The sequence below is a fragment of the Prunus persica genome, chromosome G4 (genome assembly GCF_000346465.2).
Source record: "Prunus persica cultivar Lovell chromosome G4, Prunus_persica_NCBIv2, whole genome shotgun sequence".
Lineage (NCBI taxonomy): Eukaryota > Viridiplantae > Streptophyta > Magnoliopsida > Rosales > Rosaceae > Prunus > Prunus persica.
This window is the reverse complement of record NC_034012.1, coordinates 10,267,979-10,279,176: the sequence shown is the minus strand read 5'-3', so window position 1 is coordinate 10,279,176 and position 11,198 is coordinate 10,267,979. Positions and strand designations below refer to the sequence as shown.

Genomic DNA, 11,198 nt, shown 5'->3' with positions numbered 1-11,198 from the left:
TCTTAACCACTTGAGCTATAAGACCCTTGCAATAGAAAATAGGTGTTGTGATGGAGACATTATCAATTTAATGAATTCCTAATGATCCGATTAAGAGTGGATCTACATAGTTGAAAATTAGAAATGTTATGGTTAGAACCCAAAAATAGGGGTACCAACATTAATATATCAGCACTATTAACAGTACTGAAAATCAGCTTTTATTCCCTTATTTGTATTGTAGCAAATATAACAACAATACAAAGTTTTTTCTTGGTGCAAGGAGCGAAAGTTATTTCCCATTATTACAGAGCTCTGTCAGATCCTGGACAAGCTTATCAACATAGCCACTCTTAAGCCCTGGGTCAGATAGGATTTTTCTCCACTTTGCATGGTTCTTCTTCACCGTAACACCCACCTCATTGTCTTTATCCATAACAATGGTAACGGCTTTGCTCAAGCTCTCCTTTGAAAACCATCCATTTTCTTCTCTCTAGTGCAACACTGGTTTTTTAGGAACCCTTGGATTTGGTCACGGGTGAGGTCCATGGCAATAGAGAGCAACATGGATGTTGGGATATCGGAGGTAATCTCAGTGCCCTCAAGGAGGCCTTCAACGTGGGGAACAGTGATTGTATGGAAGGTATAATATGTATGTGGCTATGAGGTTAATTATAACTTATGAGGCTTACCACACTCACTCTCATGACTCAGACACATACATGCAATAATTGAAATAATTATGACTCATAAACTTAGGAGAAATTTTTCTATGTGACCATAACATCATGTAACATGTTCTGATGTTCACATGATATGACTAAATATTGTCTCAAATTATAGCATTTGATAGGTGATTTATTTATGCTTCAACGTAATAATATCTCACTGTTTAGTCTGTCACAGCTTTAATATAAGCTTTTTCCAAGCTCTCCTTTGAAAAACAACGCCCATGCAGTTTCTTCCGTTTCTACTTAACAAAACAACCTTGAGCTTTTTAAGAGTAGCTTAACATTTAAGATCTGGTCATCCAAAAGTGTGCCAGAACAATATGTGGTTAAGAGCTATCAATTACCACCACTCACTCTCTATCTTGTCCTCAGAACAATATATGTGGTTAATGTGGTTAAGAGCTATCAACTTCCACCACTCACTCTCTATCTTGTCCTCCTCCAACCACCCCAACCCACCCCACCCCACCACACCCACCCCCGGGGTTAAGAGCTATCAACTTCCACCACTCTCTATCTTGTCCTCCGCGGTCCCCCTCCCCCAAAAACCTCTTTCCCCATTGTCGGTAGTGTTATACATGACACATGAGCTAGAACCTTAATTTTTTTCATGGGATAAGAGCCTGTTATTCACGTATATTAGGATGAAGAGAAAACGCACCCTTTACTTTATAGCAATAAGAGAGTAATCTAACTTCTTATAAACCCATGTTAAGTCCCTTGATATTTCTAACATATAGGACTGGCTAAAGCAACATGCGTGCTTAAATTGTGAGATTCTTGCATACCTTGGTTAATAGTTGTGAACTTTCTTTGTTTGTAAATCCAAGTCTAGGAGAGAATCTATTTCCTTTACTTTGTGTGACACTTGAGCACGTGGATAACGCGTCACATCCTTTCTTAGAGGTCATGAGCCGCTCATAAAAAGTGATCCCATCTCCATACGGCATCGTAATGAACATCAAAGACTGGACTTCGCGACCAGGAAGCATTACCACAGTTGATGACGGGTACCCAGGAGGTGGGTCCCGTAGATCTTCCTCAGTCACAGGCCTATCTTTGGGCACATTTCGTGCTGGCACAATAGCCATCGCAGTTGTCGCAGCACAAAGAACGCCATAGTTAATGCACTTAATTCCAAGCCCTCTTGTAATTTCTGGTACCCAATGAGCAAAGTCATAGAAAATCATATCGATTTTACGATCATTGGCACCACAACTTACTAGGAAGCCTTCTATTTGCTGACGGGTGCGGTCCATGGCAGTCGCTAGCAAGGCGGTCGAAGATGTTGGGATGTCAGAGGCAGTCTCAGTGCCCTCAGGGAGGCCTTCAATGTGAGGAACAGTGACTGAACAAAAGGCGATGAGTTGTGGGTGGAGGTTGAGATGTTGAATCTGAATCTGAGCTTTTTTAGGCAGCAAGAAAGAGATTTTATGGCCTCTTGCTGCGAGCTCGTTGGAGAGGTGAAGGAAAGGGATGGCGTGTCCTATTGCAAACCATGGGAACATGGCTATGTGAAAATTTGATGAGCTCGTCTCATTGAGATTAGGTTGCGCCATTTGATCAACTTTTGTGCTAGCTCTTGTATGCATGTGTGTGTTCCCTATGCTTTTATATCTCGGAGAATTGGGAGGGGGGTTGCTGGATAAATTACTGAAATCATTCTTGTCATTTATTAGGTCGAATGAAACTCTGTGGGAGGTTCGATTATCAATTATTGTCATCTGACCACCCAAGTGCGAGAAAAGAGTATGTGGTTATGAGCTATACGGAAAAAAGGAAAAAAAGTAACACCACTCACTCTCTTGAGTCTTTGTCTTGTCCTCCCTTTGTCCCTTTGTTGGCAGTGGATACTTCAATAATTGTACTCGTGCGGGCCATATCTTTGTTGGATTGGCCACTTGTGAAACACACCGGATCACAATGACATGCCAAAAGATACTCTTTTCTGGGTCAAATCAAAAGAACTCCTTGCAAACCCAAAAGGAGCCAGGGACGACTACAAAAGCAGGGTCGAAAGACACCAGCCAGGAAGTAACAATACAAAAATAAGGGGAAGATCTAACTATAAAACCAAAGCCCAGTCTAGTAATAAACAAACCCTTGTGAATTGTATGTAACTGCAGGCCAAGGAAATACTGCAGAACATCCAAATTCTTGATCTCAAACTCTTCAGTTAAATAACAATCATTGAGCACCCAATCTTGCATGGCAACAATGCATAATATATAACTATTATATCTTTTGTTACCTGTAGCTCCTCTTGCACAGCTCCACTTCATCAAAGTCGTCTTTTTTGTTTTTCCTTTTTCCTTCTGGCTTTTTGTTTGGACCAAAATTGGAAATTTGGTCTAGAATGAATGAAGAATTATGGCTCATACAATATGGCCAATATATGTTCTTCACAAAATGTTTGCACACTCTGTATAAAATCATTCCAATCATTATTTCTCAACTCAACTCATGAAGCGCCATTTTTGTACTTGCAACCAAATTCAAAGCCCTTACAATGTCTTAAGATTTTCTTTGAGTTATAGGCAAAGAAAATCAGTGAATCTCATAGTTTTGTCCAACAAATGTAAGGCAAAAACAAAGCCAAAAGACAACATAGAAATTTTAATACCTTCTGCTTCGCCACGAAATTGTGAGGTAGGTCCATGTTAACTGATATCTTTTAGAAGTGTCTTTGTTGCCCAAATAAATCAATCAAACTCCTAATATAATTAAAATGTGAGCCCCAACGAGTACTTCTAGGTCGTTGCAAACAACGAATTTGATTAACCCCTTTACATGTTCCAAGTCTTCCAGCTGCTAGTAAATCTTTAATTTCAGCTTGTCAGGTTAATTTTAACTCAGAATGATGCTTAGCAGAAGCACCAACAAAATTCACAATGTTATTGAAAAAATCTCCAAACGAGTCCTACTTCTTTAGCTGCACCATTTAAAGCTAATTGTAGATGATGAGCAAAGCAATGTATATAATATGCATATGGACAATCATTGAGAAATAATGCTTGTAAACCACTCCATTCACCACACATATTTCTAGCACCATCATATCTTTGACCAGGCATATTGCTCACTAAAAGATTATGTTTGCCAAGAACTTTACAAATATCACTTTTTAAAAGTTGAGGAGTTAGTGTCATGAACACTCAAAATATCAAAAAACATTTCTCAAATATGTCCATCACAACCAACAAACCTTAGAATAATAGCCATTTGTTCCTTCTTAGAGTAGTCAAGTGCTTCATCAACAAGAATACAAAATTTCTCATCTTCCCCAATTTCATCGCATATCATCTTCCTCACTTTCGTAGTACAGATATTTAGGATCTCTTTTTGTATCTTATTTGAAATATATTGGGCATTTAAGGGAGCATTTGTAACAAAAAAATTTCAATGTTTACATTCATTCTTGCAAAAGCCCTCAACAACTCAATGAAATTGCCTCAATTGGAGGAGTCACAAGATTCATCATCACCTCTAAAAGCCATTCCTTGATTTGCTAGATATCTAATGGCCTCTATTGTGGTTGTAAGCCTCAACCGATTTTTTGCAACTTCTTGTGCGGTTTGCACTACTTTGTCAAAATGGTGAGTTAGATTTTTTAAATTCATCCACTTTTGCATAGCAAAATGATGTGATGAATTTATAATGTCTACATGAATAAGGAAAACACAACAACTCTTTTCCAACTTCTAAACCCCTCTAAAGTGAGAGCCTTATGTAAGTGATCAATATAAAAAAGAAAGCATGGAAAGCAAAACAATTTATCTTTATGAATAGAATACTCAAGCCAATGGTATTGCTTATACCAACTACCATTAAATCAACGATTTTGTTTCCCTTCTCAATGTGATGGAAAGTCCTTTAATTGTGGTTGACATGGTCCTAAGAGAATATAAGATCTTCGAACACTATCACGTTGATTAGGTGGAAATGTGTCTATTTAAGGACGTAATCCCAAATCACGCTCAAGAGAATTGGTATTAACTTCTTGATCACAAGGCTTCACTCTTACATTTTCGGAGTCAATTCTTTGAGGTTGAGAAGGAGGTTACTCCTCACAAATTGAAGGAGATGGAGAAGAACCGAAAGGCATGCTAGTTGATGATTCACCATTGTTTCTCTTAAAAAAATCTTTAAGTGTCTTTGATCTCTTAACATTTTGATGTTGTTCCGACATTATAAAGTATAACCTATTGAATAATATATAGAAGATGTAAACATATAGACCGACAAAATCTCCAATTGATAATTCATAAGACTCAATTGTAAATTCCTAATTGATACTTCATAAACCTTAAATCTCCAAAATTTCAACATCAACAAATTTAGAGAAGAAAATTAAAGAAGATGAAAAATTGAAGATTACCCCCTTTAATTAAGTCTTCAAGAATGACATGGGTGATTAGCTTTGGCGTGCACTGTTGCGTGCTGCGTGACAGGGAGGGATGATTTTCTTCTTCTTTTTTTCGAAGAATACGGGTTGGGTAACTGAGCAAAGAGAGAATGAACTTGTTTTGCCCAAGTGGTCACATGTGGGGGTTAGTTTGTATTTTTTACTAGTCAGACATGTGGTGTAGTGTAGGTTTGTTGATGGGATTTTATTTGTGTGTGGGTTAGTTTTAATTTCTATTGTTATTAACTTATTGGTCAGACATATTATTTTAGCCTACAAAAAATCAACTGCCCGACGCTACAACCTGGTTAGCCTGAATGTAGGATCGTCCCTTAAATTCGTCCAACAACAAATACAACTTACTAAAAAGTATTAATTAAACGAGTCTTTTTTCATTACAGAGTTAAAGTATGTGAATTCATTACGGATTTAGATTTTTACCGTGAAATCTGCACCATTTACCGTTTGTTTAATATCTCACCCTCTCTAATTTTTTTTAATTCTATTTCCTCCTCTCTCTCTCTCCTTTTTATTATTTTTCCTCGTCTTTCTCTCTTTCTTTATTATTTTTTCCTTCTTCCTCTTTTCTTTCTTCTCTCCTCCTCTGCTCAATCTCTCTCTCTCTTCTTTCTTCTCAGTTCTGTGCTCCCTCAAGTCCAAGTTTTTTTTGGCTCCTCCCCCCACCCACAAACCCATACCCATTCGACCAAAAAACAAAAAATAAACCCAGACCAATCAAATTATCAGGATCATTCGACAAAATGTTCCATTGAGAGCCATGGCTATGGAAATTGTGAATTCAAATTGTTCTCCGACTCCTGGAGCTTTGGGTTTCTTTATAAGATGTTTAGGAAGTGTAAAGTTGGTTCAAGAAGCTAACTTTTTGTTTGATCAAGTTAAAGTGAAGGGTCCTTGTGTTCCAAATACTTATAACTATAAATGTTTGTTGGAGGCTATATCTAAATCTAAGTTAAGTTCAATTCAATTGCTTGAAATGAGATTGCAAGAAATGCGAGATCCTGGGTTGGAATTCAGTAAGTACACGCTGACTCCGGTGTTGCAGGTTTATTGCAATACAGGGAAGTTCGAAAAGGCTTTAAATGTTTTCAATGAAATGTATGAGAAGGGGTGGGTTGATGCCAATGTCATGTCTGTCATGGTGTTGTCCTTTAGAAGAGGGGGGCGAAAAAAAAAACCTGGACTTGAGGGAGCAGGGAAGAGACAACAGAGCTGAGAAGAAAGAAGAGAGAGAGATTCAGCAGACCAGGAGAGAAGAAAGAAAAGAGGAAGAGAGAAGAAGGAAAAATAATAAAGAAAGAGAGAGAGACGTGTAAAAATAATAAAAAAGAGAGAGCGAAGGAACGGAAAGAAAGAAAGAGAACAGGAAAAAATAGAGAGAGAGATATTTTTAAAAAGGGCAATTGCTGCAGATCCGACGTTCAAAACACAAATCCATAATGAATTCGCATGCTTCAACTCTGTAATGGAGAAGGACCCCAATTAAACACCACCATGTTAAAACCATTCATTTTCTCTCACATTAATTCCAACACAATAAAATAAGTAAGAACGAAACCAGTTAACAATAAAACTTAATTTACAATTTCTTTCAGCTTTTGAACAAACCTATCAATATAGCCACTCATAAACCCAGGACTTGATAACGTTTCCACCCATTTTGCATGGTTCTTCTTTACCATAACGCCCACCTCACTGTCTTTATCCATCACACTTTTAATAGCTTTGCGCAAGCTGTCCTTTGATAACCACCCATTTTCTTCTCTCTCTACCTCCACAGCAACCTTGAGCTCCTTAACTAGCAACTTGGTGTTCAAGATTTGGTCACCCAAATGTGGCACAAGCACAATCTGATTATCAGTCATCAAAGACTCCCACATTGACCCAAACCCACAATGGTTCACAAAGCACCCAACTGACTTGTGGCTCAAAATGGCTGTCTGCTGCACCCAGCCCCCAAACACCACCCCTCTCCCTTTAACCCTCTCTTCAAACCCATTTGGCAAAGCCTCTTCAATTGTAGCACAACCCGAAGGTGGTTTCAAAGCCACAAAAAATGGCAACCCAGTTAACTCAAACCCTAGCACAAGCTCTTGAAATTGTTCCTTTTCAAGAATCCACTGGGTCCCAAATGCACAAAACACTACACTCCCTGCCTCAAACCCAGAAAACCACTTCTCCCATCTTTCCTCTAACTTCTCACTCTTCTTATCAGATCCCAGGCCCAGAACAGGCCCAGTTAAAATCACCGGCTTCTTATACTGAGCTTCCATATAATCACACAAATCACCCTCCAGCTCTCTGCATGTTCTAATAGACAACACGTCACATTCTTTCATAGCCGTCGTCGTCCGCTCGTAAAACGTGATCCCTTCCCCATACGGCAACGATATGAACGTCAAGGCCTTGGCCTCGGCCCCGCAAAGCACCACATTCTTTGAAGGATACCCAGCTGGCGCCTCCCGCAGCTCCTCCTCGGTGATAGGCCGGTCCTTGGGAACATTACGCGCCGGGACAAGGGCGATCGCGAGCGCAGCGGCGCAAACGACATTGTAACAAACGGTTTTAATGCCGTTTCTTCTCGCGATGCCCGGGACCCACTGCGCAGTGTCGTATAGAACAAAGTCGAGTTTGCTGACGGTTAAAAACTGCTCGATTTCGCCGCGTGTTCTGTCCATGGCAGTAGCGAGCAGATGGGTCATGTGGATGGGGATTTCTGAGGCAATTTCGGTCCCCTCGGGGAGGCCGTGGACGTGGGGAACGGCGACAGGAGAGAAGACGATGAGGTCTGCATGGAGGACGAGGTGTTGGAGCTGGAGGCGAGCTTTGTTGGGCACCAAGAGAGTGATTCTATGGCCTCTGGAAGCGAGCTCGTTGGCGAGGTGAATGTAAGGGGTGATGTGGCCAATGGCAAACCATGGGAACATGGCTATGTGAAAGCTTGACGAGCTCGTCTTGGGAGGCTGAGACATTTTTGTGGGTTGAGCTAGCTAGCCAGCTCTTGGCAAGTATGGCACTCTAGATAGGGTTGTGAGATTACTTCATTTGGGTCAACACATCTCAGCTGATGAGGCTATTATTTATGCATGTTTGTTGGGTTTGGTTGGTGGTTGTGTGCAATTATATATTACTATTTACTGCGACAATGTTGGTAAAAACTTTTGACCCAGTTGCTAATCAGATATGCAACCAAAGGGTTTGGATTCACCAGCTAAAAGGAATTATTGTATATTAATTATACTTTAGAGTAGAAAAAGAAAATAAGTTTGGTTATTAATATTTTCCTTAGCACAAAATATATAATACTTCTAAGCACATAAGAAATATTATATTTTCCTTGGATACTCACATTCCAATATAATATCAACAACTTTCGGCGCAAAAAAAAAATATAATATCAACAACTATGTTATAATGTTATACATCCACTTACTCACGTCATCAATCAAAATTGTTTCACACGCTAGACATAAAAGATCTCACGCAAATACGGGCGTGTTAAACATAAATGCATATTGAGATGAGAGTAACCCACATTAACAAAGGAGAGTTGCATGCACTATTTATGAGAAACAAAGGAGATATACTTTAAGTTGATTAAAAAGCTAATTTCCCAAACATATTGTACCTATTTCCTAACTCAGACAAGAGGCTCAGTAGCCAACTCACATGAGAGATTGTGAGTGATTTGGTCATCTTGCTTCTACTAATACAAGAATGCATAGTTAAGCACCATCTTCAATACCCACTATCTGGTCTTCAATAAAGATTCCAATCTTGGGTGACGATACCTTAGTCCCATTGGATCGAAGCCCCTACTTCTTCCATTCAATACTGGTGATTTAGACAAGTAATTATTAACGGAAACTAGCTAGAATCATTAAAAAGTAAGGAATAATGTTGCTAAAAATTGGATCCCTCCTCTTTCAAGGATTACAATTGGGAAAAGCTCGCAATCCTAGCCTTCAAGCAACTATAGTATTGTTAAATTCACAGAGAGACTAGTTAGCAGCCTATTAGCAACACCGATATTGTCCCCAACTCAACCACCTATAAATTCCAGTAAGTGTGAAGTTTTATCACGGTGCTATTAATAATGGAACCATTCATTATATATTTTATTTTATTTATTTGAGTTTCCGATGGGGGACTCATTCTTCAACACGCCCCCTCACGTAGGACCACCACATAACAGGCCACACGTAGAGCCAAGTCCACATCGGAGTCAAACATTCAAGTCACGTGAGCACCACGTATTGGGTATGGTAAACATTCAAACCTAATACGTGAACACCATATATTGGGTAAAGGTAAAGGCCCAATTTAGGCCCAATCAATCAACATGGCTCTGATACCATGTTAAATTTAGAGAGACGGGTCAGCGGCCAACTACTAGTAACACCGATATTGTCCCTAACTTAACCACCTACAAAGTCCAGTAGGTGTGGAGTTTTATCACAAAAGACTTCGGTAATATTAATAGTAGAACCATTCATTATATATTTTATTTTATTTAATCAAATTTTCAATGTGGGACTCATTCTTCAACAAGTATAAGTATCTACACCCTCTGAATTCATGTATGTCATCATTTGCACAAACTTCAACTCATTATTCCATTTTTAATATAGTTCACTAGCTTGATCGTCGGAGTGCTCGTAGCTAGTAACACAATAGTGCCCGAGGTTTGGTCATCTTACACTCCTTTTTATTTTTTTTTATGAGAGTTTAATATGAGTGCTGATTTTTTCACTCTCCTTTTGTCCACTTATACTCTCTTCTATTTTTTACAATAACGCTACGGGCACCAACTTGTTTACCTACTTTTGGATACCAACACATGTGGCACATGACATGGCAACCTATGTCATCTGCCACCTCATTTATTTTAATTACATAATTTGTTATATAAATAAAAGAATTCCACACCGAAAAAAGAAAAAAGAAAAAGAAACCCATTTAATATTTAGGTCCCTTCCATCTTCCTCCTTGGCTCCCCCACCCTCTGCGGTAGCCTATTGGCCAAACTATTTAGTTCAACAGCTCTATATGCTATATCAACGACTCTAAGTGAGCACGATTAGCACTCATGCACACCCACTTCCATTCAACATCATGGAATCTCTTGCTAATATCTCTGATTTTTTCCAGCAAGGGGAAGATGGTCCAGGCTTGATTTCTTAAGTACCTTTCACCCCTTGGATGAGATGACACAGAATCATTTGTTACTGCTGGAATATACTGGTTTTTCAGTACCCAGGCTTCAAATTGACTGTCCAAACTGACATTAGCAATTTCATTAGACTGCTCATTCACGAGAGATGGCCCATACATAGGCTTGGTGCTTTGAATTTGAGAAGTTTCAACTGGTGACTGTTGAAAGGAAAGAGCTGAATGCTTTGATTGGAATTGTCCATCCAATTATAGTTACAATATGAAAAACCCACATCCACAACACTTGCACCTAGATTATCTTGCAAACATATATTTTGGCTTGAATTCTGACTTTGATTCCCATTCTGATATCCACCTTGACTGGCATCCTGGCTTTGATTCCCATACTGAGAGATATATTGGCTATCATGGAGGACTATTGAATTTCTAAGGTTTTTTCAAGAGAGGATAGGGTGGGGGAGCCAATGAGGAAGACAGAAGAGTTTTTTTCCTTTTTTCGGTGTGAAATTCTTTTATTTATATAACAAATTATGTAATTAAAATAGATGAGATGGCAGATGACATGGGTTGCCATGTCATGTGCCACATGTGTTGGTATTCAAAAGTTGGTAAACAAGTTAGTGCCCGTAGCATTATTGATTAGGAAAATCAGATTATCTATATATGTGTTGGATTCCCTATTTCTTCTAATATTACTTGTGTCAATTATCTCTCTCTCCTTTCCATGTATTGGGACTACAGATTAGTTACATATAGGCCCTGTTTGGTTCATAGAATAAATTGAGGGGAAATCATTTCCCATGTCATTCTCCAAGGAATGGGAATGGAAGATTCATTTCTCACGTTTGATAATGCTAGAAAAGTAACCGGGAAATATCACTTTATTTCCT

The 11,198-nt window shown here is 38.9% G+C and overlaps 2 protein-coding genes across 2 annotated transcripts; both read right to left on the bottom strand.

Annotated features, from left to right (window-relative positions):
- LOC18780646 (UDP-glycosyltransferase 79B3) lies at positions 44–2,545 on the bottom strand. The gene is made up of 2 exons (XM_020562263.1): positions 1,478–2,545; positions 44–472 (listed from the first exon to the last, which is right to left on the bottom strand). Exons 1-2 carry the CDS (start codon positions 2,432–2,434, stop codon positions 272–274), a joined length of 1,158 nt encoding a protein of 385 aa, XP_020417852.1. The 5' UTR covers positions 2,435–2,545; the 3' UTR covers positions 44–271.
- LOC18780327 (UDP-glycosyltransferase 79B6) lies at positions 6,629–8,162 on the bottom strand. The gene has a single exon (XM_020562583.1). The coding sequence runs from the start codon at positions 8,103–8,105 to the stop codon at positions 6,708–6,710; it is 1,398 nt and encodes a 465-aa protein (XP_020418172.1). The 5' UTR covers positions 8,106–8,162; the 3' UTR covers positions 6,629–6,707.

What these genes read in the sequence shown, in the direction of transcription:
- LOC18780646 (XM_020562263.1), bottom strand. Translation starts at nt 2,434, where the DNA reads ATGACAATAATTGATAATCGAACCTCCCACAGAGTTTCATTCGACCTA. An exon ending in TATGCAAGAATCTCACAATT is followed by an intron (nt 473 to 1,477) that starts TAAGCACGCATG and finishes GTGTTGCACTAG; the next exon opens with AGAGAAGAAAATGGATGGTT.
- LOC18780327 (XM_020562583.1), bottom strand. Translation starts at nt 8,105, where the DNA reads ATGTCTCAGCCTCCCAAGACGAGCTCGTCAAGCTTTCACATAGCCATG.